This window comes from Octopus bimaculoides, chromosome 5, assembly GCF_001194135.2.
Source record: "Octopus bimaculoides isolate UCB-OBI-ISO-001 chromosome 5, ASM119413v2, whole genome shotgun sequence".
In the NCBI taxonomy this organism is placed as follows: Eukaryota; Metazoa; Mollusca; class Cephalopoda; order Octopoda; family Octopodidae; genus Octopus; species Octopus bimaculoides.
In genome coordinates this window covers 55,979,449-55,993,514 of record NC_068985.1, presented here as the reverse complement: position 1 = coordinate 55,993,514, position 14,066 = coordinate 55,979,449, and the positions used below count along the sequence as shown (strand labels likewise).

General features: G+C 37.9%; 1 protein-coding gene across 1 annotated transcript in view; it reads left to right on the top strand.

Moving 5' to 3' along the window:
• LOC106884300 (DNA polymerase epsilon catalytic subunit A-like) overlaps window positions 1-14,066 on the top strand; it is a 124,998-nt gene that overhangs the window by 65,847 nt on the left and 45,085 nt on the right. Inside the window, exons 24-31 of the mRNA XM_052968400.1 lie at window positions 1-65; window positions 3,438-3,526; window positions 5,099-5,198; window positions 8,039-8,119; window positions 9,021-9,143; window positions 10,138-10,347; window positions 10,755-10,955; window positions 12,908-13,040. Coding sequence (XP_052824360.1) covers window positions 1-65; window positions 3,438-3,526; window positions 5,099-5,198; window positions 8,039-8,119; window positions 9,021-9,143; window positions 10,138-10,347; window positions 10,755-10,955; window positions 12,908-13,040 — 1,002 coding nt within the window. The remainder of the gene's footprint in view (window positions 66-3,437; window positions 3,527-5,098; window positions 5,199-8,038; window positions 8,120-9,020; window positions 9,144-10,137; window positions 10,348-10,754; window positions 10,956-12,907; window positions 13,041-14,066) is intronic.

Sequence of the window (14,066 nt, the reverse complement as noted above, 5' to 3'; positions counted from 1 at the left end):
GGAAACTGGAAGATTACGGACAGCAAAAATCAACATCTATAAGCACAGCTAAACGTTTGGCTGAAGTAAGTTACTTTTGTTTTATGGGTTAGTCAGAGAAGAAAGGGATAGGGCCCCTGGTAATAGTGGGAGCAAAGAGCTGTTCACATGATTTTTTAGAGCCATTGAAAGTGTTGGGAACAAAGGGAGTGCCCTGCTTTTTTAAGACCACCAAGAACGGAAAGAGCAGTGTCCATGCCCTGTTAGAGCACCTGGAAAAGTTGAGAGGAAATGTAAATGCCCCTGTCTTTTAAAGCTCTTGAAAATGGTTGGAATGGAATAACTCAGTATCTTTAGACTAGAGACCTGGTTAAAAAACTTAAAATATAACGAAGACAACTAAAATACTTGAGGATCTGATGGTAGTGTTAAAATGGGTGATAATTTAGAATATGTACAGAAACAAGGACTGGAGTGCCAGACAAGGTCATGTGTGGCATATTGCCCCTGTCTGCTTTGCCTTTCATTCTATCAAGATTAATAAAATAAGTGCAGGGACTGTATATTGACTATACTGTAGAATGTAGCACTCAACATGGTTGTAGTCCAATGGCTGAAACCAACAAAAGAATATAAAAAAAAAATGCAAAGCAACACTGTCAAAGTAAAATGTCTTAGGTGCATGTGTGGCTGTATGTTAATAGGCTTGCTTCCCAACCAGATGATTCCAGGTTTAGTCCAACTGCATGGCACCTTGGGCAAGTGTCTTCTACTATAACATCAGGCCAACCAAATCCTTATGAGTGGATTTAATTGATGGAGACTGAAAACCAGTTGTGTGTGTGTTTGTCCCCCACCATCGCTTGACAACTGGTGTTGGTGTGTTTATTCCCTGTAGCTTAGTGGTTTGGCAAAAGGGAACAACAGAATAAGCACTAGGCTTAAGAAAATAAATCCGGGAGTCAATTTGTTTGACTAAAAAAAAAAACCCATCAAAGCAGTGCCCCAGCATGGTCAAAGTCAGATGACTGAAACAAGTAAAAGATAAAGTATTTATTTTCATCTCCCTAATTTCATGGTCATTCAAGGTCAACTATGTCTTTCATCCTGCTAGCTTCAACAATGCAAAGTTCTGTGAGAAATCTTTGATATTTCTCTGATATTACTCCTGTTTTATTAATCCTTCAACCACCATTTTATGAATCATTGAAATGCAATGCTTGAAGGGTTAAAGATCAGAATTCCTTCTTATATAGTTGCAGGTTGGAAGGAGTTTCTGAGATGTGTGGTGTTATTGTTGTTTAGTCTCTGAACAGCCATGATGATGATCATCATTGTTTTAATGTTCACTTGCGTGGGTCAGATGGAATTTGTTCAATGGCTGGTTGCCCTTCTTGTTTCTAACATTCAACTGCCTTCAAGTAAGGTAGTATTTCTCAATGGTCAGACATATTTTTCAGGAAAGACTGGAAATGAACAACATCACTTGTATAACTATGATATTCATTTAAAACCACACCCTCTCCTTTTGTTACTGCTTCTCTTTCCCACACCAATGTCACCATACTATGTCTAAATCTTGATGTAAATAACAGGATACAAGAAAGTGTACATCCTAGATTAATTAGAAATAGCAGTAAGCCTTCCTCAAATTACATACACCCTGGTGTCTTAGAAAACACATTATACATTTGATAGACCAAAAAAAAAAAAAAAGAAACTAGAAGAATAGGTGCAAGCATGGTTGTGTGATTAAGAAGCTTGCTTCTGAACCATGTGGTCTTGGGTTCAGTCCCACTGTGCTGCAAGTGTTTATGTGTTTTCTACTATAGCCCACCATCCAACTAAAGCTTTGTTAGTGGAATTGATAAATTGAAACTGTCAACAATTATACACACACTTGTTTTTGTAATTTGTTAAAAACAAAAACGAAGGTTGAACAATTACAGCATCTTTCAACATAGTCTCCTTGCTTTTGATGCACTTCTTTCAGCTGGTAACACAGCTGTTTATGCACCACATCCTGCACTTTGTCCATAGCAAATTGACTACCTTGTAAAGGATATTTGAGTAGTTCAATGACGTGACAGTTGGAAGCGGAGAGATCTGGAGTGTAAGCAGGGTGTTCCAGCAACTGGAAACCCAATTTTTCAGTGGTTGCTATACTCATTGCTGACCCTCACCTTACTGATAGCATCTTTGTACATGGCTTGTACTGCTCTCACCAACCACTCATCTATCCCTAGATTCCACATTGATCACTAGATGAGAGAGTGGGAACTCTGTTAAAGGCTTTCTCCAGGTCTACAAAACCCATATCATCATCATTATTTAACATCTGCTTTCCATGCTGGCATGGGTTGGATAGTTTGCCTGAAAACTGGTAAGCCAGAGAGCTGCACCAGGTTCTGATCTGATTTGACAAGATTCCTACAGCTGGATGCCCTTTCTAATGCCAACCACTCCAAGAGTGTAGCAACTGTTTTTTATGTATCATTGACCTGACACCAGCTTCGGCCATGACTACAGTCTCATTTGGATTGACGCAAGCACGGTATATCACCAAAGGTCTTGGTCACCTGTCACTGCCTCCATGAGGCCCAACGCTTGAACAGTGCTTTTTACATGCCACCAGCACATACACACACACACGTATGTGTGTGTGTTTTGTGCCCCTGTCCTGATATTATCTGATGGTTTTAAATGGTTATTGTTGTTTGGCCTTATTCAGTGTAAGGCAAATACCATGATGAGTGATATCCAGGCTCAGTGGAGAAGATAAGCCACTGGATTTGGTTAAAAAGAGCAACAGCTAGAAGAATATTTAGGAAAGTCTATTAACCAGTTGATCTAGCAATCAGGGCCTTATCTCAGTGAGGAGGGCTGATGTGCAATAACAGCATCAAGAGGTAGGTCTCGAAACAGCATACACCATCTCCTGATGACCCCCTTAAGTCTGCTATGGTCTTGTGTGTGAAACTTTGAACTGTTAGTGGCAGCTGCTGCTGGAATGCTTTTATCTAGATCTGCTCAGTCAGGGCAGATCTGGGCTTATCTAGATCTGTTCAATCAGTGCTGAAACAAACTTTTCTTTAGATCCAACAAGAAAGTCTCTGGGTGGTTGCTTTTACTTGACTTGCAGGAAATAACAGCTAAATCTTCTCGCATCTCACTACCTTAAAAAAAGGGAAAGTGTAGTTCTAGATATACTTAACATAAAAAATATAAAGACATGGTTACTTTTGATCATAGGTCTACTGGATCAGAGTCAACCTAGGGTTAAATAATTTATAGTACTCTATGGTCTTTAAAGACAAACATTTTTATTTGCTTCATCTTTGTTGTGAGTAATGTCATTGTTTTCATCATCATCATCATCATCATCACCACCACCACCATCATTATCCTCATCGTTATCATCACCATACATGTGTAACATATAAATTTTTGCTTTTCAGTTCCTTGGTGACCAAATGATCAAAGATGCTGGTCTGAGTTGCCGCTATGTGATATCTAAAAAACCAGAAGGTTCCCCAGTTACAGAGAGGTTAAGATTTTTGATTTTATGGAATTCTTTCTAAAATCCCAAGAACTCTTTATATTGTCTCCAATGAAGGAATTACATTAGATGGTTTTTACGGGCATAAGAAAAAATTGGAATTTGATACAAACACAAAAAAGAAGCTAGTCACTGTACTGCATTTTGAGTCCAAAATCTTTCTGAGTGAATATATAAATCTAGAATCTATATTTTGGCATTCATACTCTGTTCTTTTCCCTTCCACTTCTCTTGTATCTACCAGCTTCTACTTCTTACCCCTTTCCCATTGTCCATTTATCTCCCACTGTTTCAACACACCTTATCTTTCCGACACTAACATTCCTCTATGACCCCTTATCTTCAATGATTCTCTCTGAATTTCTCTTTACCCTGGTCTATTGCTTCATTTCTGAACTTCTTTCTGATAGAACTTCTGTCCATACTTGTCCCTTATAATATTGGATAGTCCTAGACACCCCCTTCCTAATTTACACAACACACCCTGTCATTTTTTTTCAACTCTATTCTTTTTTTCTCAGTCCTGTCAATCACTTATCCCTTCTTTTTCCCTTGTTCCCTGCTATACTCACTCATCTAGGATCATTGCCCACTTTCTCTTGTGTTCTCCCTCAGTTATAGGGGCCACATTAGGGCCTTAGACTTGCAAGTTATGTGATGATCATCACTAATGCTACTGCCACAAGAAAAGCACCCAGTACACTTTGTAAAGTATATATATTAGCAACAGAGACAGTATTAATATCAAGAGGCAATGTTTATCCCCACTTGAACGAGGATGTTTTATTAGAACAAGCTATATTGCAGTAGTTACCATGAGAGAAACTCTCATATTGGTTTTTGGTGCAAAATCCATGTATGGTAAGTGTTCTAATAGCACATCAACATTTAAGTGGAGATAAATATTAGTTTCAAATTTTGGCACAAGACCAATAATTTTGAAGGAGTGGGTAAGTCGATCACATTGACCCCCAGTGTTGAACTGGTACTTTATCAAACTCGAAAGGATGAAAGGCAAAGCCAACCTTGGTGGAATTTGAACTCAGAACATAAAGACGGACGAAATGCTGCTAGGCGTTTTGCCTAGCATTCTTGCGATTCTGCTAGCTCACCACCTTAATGGGGATAAATAATACCACTTTGTAATGTGATGAACATTAGGTAGACCATTTAGCCATAAAAATCACGCCAAAACAGACATTGGAGTTCGATGAAATCTTCTGACTCATCAAACTCTGTCAAACCATCATGGAATGTAGAAGTTAAATGATGGTGATAAGTGAGTATTTATTGTTGCAATAAATATGAGCTGGAAATTCCTACGGGACAGCTTACTGAGTGCCACAGACCAAGTCACATTGGAACACTTTTGAGTATAGGTCTGGTCAACAGTGATCAGTGTCTGGTCAACAACTTTATTTAATTTTTTCATGTTCTGAAAGAAATGCTCCAATGTCACACAGTTTTTGTTGTTCTTCTACAATATATCTACCATGTTTCCTCTATAAATAAAAAAGACAATCAAGTATAATGATGGTGTCTTGTAATTCTTTTTTCCAGAGCTATTCCAATGGCTATTTTCCAAGCTGAACCAGGAATCAAGAGACATTTTCTCAAGAAATGGCTCAAGACTTCCAACAAAGATCTTGACATTAGAAATGTAAGTTCTAATTACAATTAACATTACTCAATTGCTGCTTGTTATTTATATTATTATTTATATTGTTAAGTGAAATCGAAATCGAGTTAAATTCGACAACTGGCACCCATGCCAACATCGTCTCCTTCATTGGACACAAAACTCAGCTTGCGAAGACTTATTGGGGCAAGCGAAAGCGAAATTGAGATGGCACCTGTGCCCGCGGCATGTGTAAGGACTTTCGAGCGAGATCGTTGCCAGTGCCCCTGGACTGGCTCTTGTGCGAGTGGCACATAAAATACACCATTTTGAGCATGGCCGTTGCCAGTACTGCCTGACTGGCCTTCGTGCTGGTGGCACGTAAAAGCACCCACTGCACTCTCTGAGTGGTTGGCGTTAGGAAGGGCATCCAGCTGTAGAAACTCTGCCAAATCAGATTGGAGCCTGGTGTAGCCATCTGGTTTCACCAGTCCTCAGTCAAATCGTCCAACCCATGCTAGCATGGAAAGCGGACGTTAAACAACAATGATGATTAATGTTGTTGCTCATATAGGCATAGGCGTAGCTATGGGTGCAGAATGGTTGTGTTTAAATACTTCACCTCTTAACCATATGGTTTCAGGTTCAACTCTGCTGTTACAGGCTATCCAGTGCTTTATCAGTCGATTTGGTCGACAGAAACTGAAAGAAGCTCATTATGTGTGTGTGTGTGTGTGTATTCTGCTATAGGCCCAGGCTGACCAAAACCTTGCAAGCGGATTTGGTAGATGGAAACTAAAAGAAGCCTTGTGTGTGTGTGCGCGCCCTTATCTTGACATAACATGATGATTGTAAATGAGCATCATGGTCATGCAAGTAGTATTTATTTCTAATCATCTATGAAAAACATGCCTGGTTTTGGAGTAAATATTACATTGCTTGAAAACAGATGAGGGTTGGCAACAGGAAGAGCATCATGGTGAAGAAAATCTACCTCAACAAATTCTGTCTGACCCATGCAAGAATGGAAAAGTAGACGTTAAAAGCTTCTCAACCACACAGCCATACCTGTACATATACAACTGTAGATAGATAGATATGTATATATGTCTGTGTATATAATTGCATGTTCATGTGTGTGTGTGTATATATATATATATATATATATATATATATGTGTGTGTGTGTGTATTAGTTGTTAAATATGATCCAGGGATTTTAGTGTAGGAAGTTAGTTATCTCCAAGCAATATGTGATTAGTATAGGGGACAAAAAATGAACAGTACACAATAAAATAAATTTGTATTAACATTGTAAGTTGCACACTTTTTCCTATATTGAAGGAATTTCAATGCACTGATTGTTACTATAAAATTCATGGTTTCTATACAATTCATAACTTGGCCTGAAGACTAGCTATGCTAAGGAGTGTTCATTGCATAACGACTTACAAAACGAATGTCAGCGAGTTATGAAATGATTGTAGCAGCCAATATTCTACCTGTTCCATTCTTTTGGTGACTGTATGGTAAGAAGCTTGTTTCCCAGCCACATGGTTCCAGGTTCAGTCCCTCTGTGTGGCACCTTGGGCAAGTGTCTTCTACTATAGCATAAACCTGGCCAAAGCCTTGTGAGTGGATGCAGCAGATGGAAACTGAAAGAACATCGTGTGTGTGTGTGTGTGTGTGTATATATGTATGTATCTATGTATGTATATATATATGTGTGTGTGTATGTCTCCTTGTGCCTGTGTTTATCCTCTGTCCCCATTGCTTGACAACTGATGTTGGTGTGTTTACTTCCCTGTAGCTTAGCAGTTTGGCAAAAAGAGACTGATAGAATAAGCACCAGACTTAACACTAAAAAATAAGTATTGGTGTCAATTCATTCAGCTAAAAAATTCTTCAAGACGTTGTCCCAGCATGAGTGCATTCTGACTGAAACAAGTAAAAGATGTATATATGTACACACATACAACACACACGTATATATATGTGTGAATCTGTGTCTTAGCATTGTTTTATCTGCTGCCACTGAGTGGTCTTCTGTTTGAAAGGCCAAGGGTATAGATACTTTGTTGACATCACATGAATTTATAAACTTTCAAGAGAACATGAAATATATCGTTTTTGTAACAGTGGATCTGAAAGCACATAAAGCTATAAATATTAGCATGTAAATATTGAATTGAAAAAAACCTTCAGAATAGAAAAACTCAAAGATTACAGGAGATGTGGGTTCATATCCCACACGCAGCCTTTGAATTTTTTCTAGCCAGATGAGTTTTTCTACCCAATATTTTCTTGCTGCTGTTTATAAATAATGTTTATAGATTTATGAACTTTGCTTCATAACAAGAGTTGGTGACTGGAAGAGCATCCAACTCTAGAATATTACTTCGACAAGTTTTATCTAATCCATAACAGCACAGAGTAGAGGCACATGGCATAGCGGTTAGGATGTTGGATTCACGCTCGTAAGATTGGTTTCAATTCCTGGACCAGCAAAACACTTCATTTCACGTTGCTCCAGTCCACTCAGCTCTAGAAATGAGTTTAGCCCAGAAAGGGATGGGCTCCACCAGGCTTTCTCACCCAAGATATGCTGCAAGGTTGCAATGCCTCAATGACTCCCAAGGGGTTAAGGGACTTGTCAACAGCATGGAAAAAACACATGCAAAAGTGATGATGATAACGATGCTGATGTCATTGAACAATGGTATTTTAAAGTTATAAAGGTACTGGGCAAAGTTTAGGACATTCTCTGTTTGAATTCATGGCCTTGAGACTACTAGCTGTACAGGACACATGACCAGTTGCCATGCACTCTTCTTTAATAGTTGTGTTTCAGTGTTTATTCATTGCTACTTTTATTTCCATCAGATTCTTGACTGGCAATATTATATTGACCGTTTGGGTGGTGCCATCCAGAAGATTATTACCATTCCAGCTGCACTACAGCAAGTAAGTCTCTATTGATTATACCAACTTTCTACAAGACTGGTAGCTGAAGAAATTCCATATATATATAGTAAAATGGCTTTTACCAATAAGTGGGGGGTATGTATGTGGCAGTTTGTCCAGGTAGAAATAGCAGCCATATCTTATTCAAATTATACATTCATGCCTAAAAGAAAAATTAAATAACATGCTGAATAGATTTGTAAAAAGAAAATCATTTGATGCATATGCAAGTGTTACCTGTCTTGTGTTGAGTAACTGTGGCAGTATACTATTACCACCATGGGAAACATCAAGAAATGTGGTATACATACAATAATTGTAATTTAACTTTTATCAAATTTTTTCGTACTTACACGAAATGAAATGAAAAACCTTAAAATAAGATTAAATAAAAACACTTTTTTTTTTAATATTAGCGAAACATATTTATTCATTTCTAAATCTTAGCTACCAGGATTTGTAAAATTTCATTTAAGAATGTATACTTTTCAGAATGTTATAAGACATTTATCCTACACCTTGTATTTTAACTCCTTTTGTACCTCTCTCCTAATGTCTTTCACCTTCTCTCTTTACAATGTAATATGTGACCAGAGAATCAACCAATCAACTTCTACCATATTTACTCATTTATAAGTTACCCTATTTTATACCTGCCTTTTATCTGATAAATAAAACTATAGTGTAACATTTTTTGTTTCAAAATACTACAGGATATCAGCTATATATATATATATATATATATATATATATATAGGTTCAAAAATAGGAAAAAGACAAGAAACAACAACGTGAGGACGTGATACAGATTGTGTTACAAGACGCTCGGGAAAGGAAAGAGAGAGAATATATATATTTATATATGTATGTGTATTTATGTATTTGTGTATGTGTCTTGTAGGTGGCCAACCCAGTACCACGTATTCCTCATCCAGATTGGTTACAGAAGAAATTATTAGAGAGAACTGACATTTTCAAACAGAAGAAAATTAGTGAAATCTTTGCTCCTCAACCCAAACCACAGGTTTCTCTTGTGTTTTTATTACTCTTTCTCACAATATTTTGTTTATCATAAAGTTATCATGAAACAGTGAATTTTCAAATTGTTTTTGAGTGACTTCTCTTGTAGTTTATACACAGAATAAAGCTTCATTAATTGTTTTGGTACCAACCAAACTGAAACTGCCTCTTGCTCTGTGATACAAACCCAACTATGTTGAAATTTATTTGTTCATTGTTACAACCTGTTTTCCATACTAGCATAGGTGAGGCAAATATATTATTGGGGCGTTTTTTTTTTACAGCTGGATGCCCTTCCTATCACTAACACTTGTTTATCAAGTAAAAGAATCTTTTATTTCATATCTCTTTGAAGGCACAAGGCAAGTAGAGATTTGTTGACAGAATTGATAGCAACAACATTTCTGGGTTGCAACTTCCATAGGGTGCAAATGCTAGCAAACAAAGACAATGTGTGCATGTACATGCACACACACATCACCATCACAACCATCATCATTTTAATCTCTACTTATCTATGCATGCATGAGTCAGACAGAATTCATCAAAATAGGTTTCTACACCCAGATGCTCTTCCTGTCACAAACCCCCACTTGTATTCAAGCAAGATGGCCAGACTTGTTCTAATGGAAGATTGAAAACAAATGACATTGACACTCGTTTAGAACTATCACATTATGTTAAGACAAGAAGACACAAGCACATATGCATTCATGCATTCTTTGCACAGTTACCGTCTACCAAATTTATTCTCAATGCATTTGATCAGCCCAGGACTTATAGTAAACTCTTTCCCAACATGCTGTGCAGTGAGAGTGAACCTGAAACTACATGGTTGTGAAGTGAACTTCTTAACCACCCAGCCATTGGTAGTGCTTATCAGATTTAGAAGATTCTATTCATTTTCTTAGAGATTTGCTCTTAAATGAAGAATTGTTCCATTGTTCTGAAATGTTTATTAAATGACAGCTTATATTGATTGACTACTATTTTATTAGGAACCAGAAGTGGATTCCATAAAAGACATAGAAGATCTGGGAGTTCCTGCTAAGCCCAACATGCCAGTTCGAGCTACAGTCACCAAACGTAAACGGATGCAATCAAGTGAAGATACTGACTTCTCAAAAACCAATTCTCAGAACTCAGAATCTTTGACTCAAACATTTCGAGATATTTTAGGACCTCCTCCACCAATGGGAAAAACTAAGGTACTTCCTGTATATTTCTATTTATCATATGATATCATCATATACACATAGATATCATGTCATTATATATACACATATCACATACGATATCATCATATACATATTGATGATATCACATATATCACGTATGATATTGTCATATACACATTGATGATCTCTCATGTTATATATATATATAGATATATATATATAGATATATATATATATATATATATATATATATATATATATATAAAATATACATATCATTATATCTTATGTGCACATATATATTACATGAGATCAGCATGTAATATAGATGTGAATCTGAAATTACCATTTCATATTACAAAATCTATTTTTCAACTGATTTTTCTTTTCTTTTTTCTCATATTAGTCCTTTTGTTTTTGTTTTTTATCCTCTTTAGGCTGAAATGGTGGAATGGTTACAGTATCACAAAAAGAAATGGGCTTTGCAGTCTAAAGACAGGCAGCTCCAAAAACGGCGGCGGGTTGATTTGGCAGACTTTAATTCCAGTGCCACGCCGATTATTGGTCGTCAAGGTTTGAGTGGTTTCATGCGCCGTACAGCTCGCACCATCCTAGATTTACCATGGCAACTGATACAGGTACAGTTTTTTCTTGCACAGACTACAAGTGGTCCAAAGTAGTGGTTTAGGAACACACAGCTCCCTGGATAGATTGCTGAACATACACACACACATGCGCATGTTCACTCACACACACAGAGATATATAGTTAGTTAGATAGATAGATAGATGTAGAGTTGTGTGGCTTAGTGGTTAGGGTGTTGGACTTATAATCATAAGTTTGTGGTTTTGATTCCTGGTCCAGGCAACGTGTTATGTTCTTGAGCAAAACATTTCATTTCACATTGCTCCAGTTAACTCAGTTGGCAAAAATGAGTAATCCTGCAACAGACCTGTGTCGTATCCAGGTGAGCATATATGCACTGGAGGAAACTAGGAAACCTGTCCTTTGAGTTAATATGACTTGGGAACAATTTTTTTCTGTTTTTTTAGCTAGATAGATAGATGTACATAGTTATATGTACAAATATATATATGTATATGTATGGATGAGGACAGCTGCATAAAGAAGTGCCAAGTTCTAATTGTAGAGGATACCTGTGGAAGGGGTAGACCCAGGAAAATGTGGGACAAAGTGGTGAGAAAGGATTTTCAGAGGTTGGGCCTTACTGAGGAAATGGCAAGGAACTAGGAGATGTCAAGCTAAGTAAAACCTCTGTCTTCCACACATACCAGCTTGTCCTTTCATGTGCCGGTGCTGCATAGATGCACCTGTGCCATTGGCACAAAAAGCACCCAGCACACTGCTAAGTGGTTGGCATTAGGAAGGGCATCCAGCCATAGAAACCATGCCACAACAGACAGTTGGAGTCCGGACAGCTCCTAGCTAGCCAGCCCCATGTCAAACTGTGCAACCCGTGTCAGCATGGAGAGCAGATGTTAAACAATAATGATATATATATAGAGGGAGAAAGAGAGATAGGTACAGGCATTATTGTGCGATTAAAAAGCGTGCTTCCCAACCATATGGCCATGAGTCCAATCCTACTATGCAGCATCTTGGACAAGTGTTTCCTATTAAAGCCCTGGTCTGATCAAAGCTGTGAGTGAATTTGGTTGAAGGAAACTGAAAGAATATTGTCATATATTTGTGTGTGTGTATTTTTGTTAAGGGGTCACATGATGGTTGTAAATGAGCATCATTGTCATACAAGTGATGTTGTTTGTTACCAGTATTATATGCAAAGCATGTTGGGCCGTGGGGGGCGAAATATTATTTTGCTTGTCTGGACATAATTTCAGAGGAAACTGTAAACAAGGGACTTCACATGTGTGACAATGACATTCATTTATAACTATTTAGATGAGGGGGACACATACACACACACATACACGTACACACACATACACACACATATTCATCCCCCATCCATATACATTTATATACACACACATTTACAACAATTTTTTTTTTCCTGTTTCCATCTATCAAATCCACTCACAAGACATTGGATTGGTCAGTCTGAGACTAGAGTTGAAGGGACTAACTGAAGGTGGCACTGAACTTGAAACCACATGGTTGTGAAGTGAACTTCTTTACCACATGACCATCCTTTAAACCAGTGGTTCCCAAAGTTGCTGGTACTGCCCTTGTGCAGGTAGTGGAAAGATCTAGTGGGTGGACAAGATTTGAAGAAAAGTGGAGCAATAAAACAACAAAATAATGGGTTAATTAGGTTAAATTTATTTGTGAAATATTGTTGCTTTGAATTTGCTGCAGAAAGTGGTTTCTGATGGTGAGTGGCTGGGGGGGCTGATGTGCCAAGGGGACAACAGCCAGAAAATGTTTGAGAACCACTGCTTTAATCTTTCAATATTGAATTTAAATATTTATTGTTAAGTGACGTTTTTTAAAAATTAATTTCATGTTTCTTTTATTAATTTAATTAACAGTTTTTTTATTGTTATATTTTTTGTAAAAACTTAATGAATATTATTTCTAAGTTTTGTGAAATTTATCTGCTTTTAAGTTGGCTGAAACCAGTGAACCTGGCCAATATCGACTGTGGGCACTCATTGGAAACGATCTTCATGTTATGCGACTGAATGTCCCCAGAATATTCTATGTGAACCAAAAGACACCAAAAGAAGGAGAAGGAGCCAGTAAGTATCTGGTTATTCTTGGCCAACAACAGAAAATATATGATCATTTATGGAACTGGTAACTTCTATCTTTCTAGATGGAAATTTATGGATAGCATTGTGCAGTAACATATAGATATATACAAGGAGCTGCTGAAAAGTTCCTGCCTTTAAGGGTACTGTGAAAGGCATAGTGAAGGCCCAACCTTCTGAGTTCTTTTACAAGACTTAGAAAAACTGAAGGATCACTGCAATAAGTGTTGAATCTGAGAGGGAATATATTGAATAAAATTATAATTAACTGATCCTTGTGTATTTTCTTTTACCCAAAGTCAGGAACTTTTTAACACTCCCTTATCATCATCATCATCCTCCTCATCATCATAATCTTTTAATGTCCGTTTTCCATGCTGGTATGGATTAGACGGCTTGACAGGAGCTAAAGGGCTGTTTAGGCTCCCTATCTGATTCGGCATTGTTTCTACAGCTGGATGCCCTTCCTAACACCAATATATATATATATATGGGGGTGGGTGTGCTGAAAGTGTAGCTGCTAGAATAAGAATAGCCTGGGCAAAGTTTAGAGAGCTCTTACCCCTGCTGGCGACAAAGGGACTCTCACTCAGAGTAAAAGGCAGACTGTATGACGCATGTGTACGAACAGCCATGCTACATGGCAGTGAAACATGGGCTGTAACTGCTGAGGACATAGGTAAGCTCGCAAGGAATGAAACCAGTATGCTCCGTTGGATGTATAATGTCAATGTAAATACCCGTCAGAGTGTAAGTATCTTGAGAGAAAAGCTGAACATTAGAAGTATCAGTTGTGGTGTGCAAGAGAGACGATTGCGCTGGTATGGACATGTGGTGAGAATGGATGAGGATAGCTGCGTGAAAAAGTGCCACACCCTAACAGTTGAGGGAACCCGTGGAAGAGGTAGGCCCAGGAAGACCTGGGCTGAGGTGGTGAGGCAAGACCTTCGTACATTGGGCCTCACCGAGGCGATGACTACTGACCAAGACCTTTGGAAATGTGCTGTGCGTGAG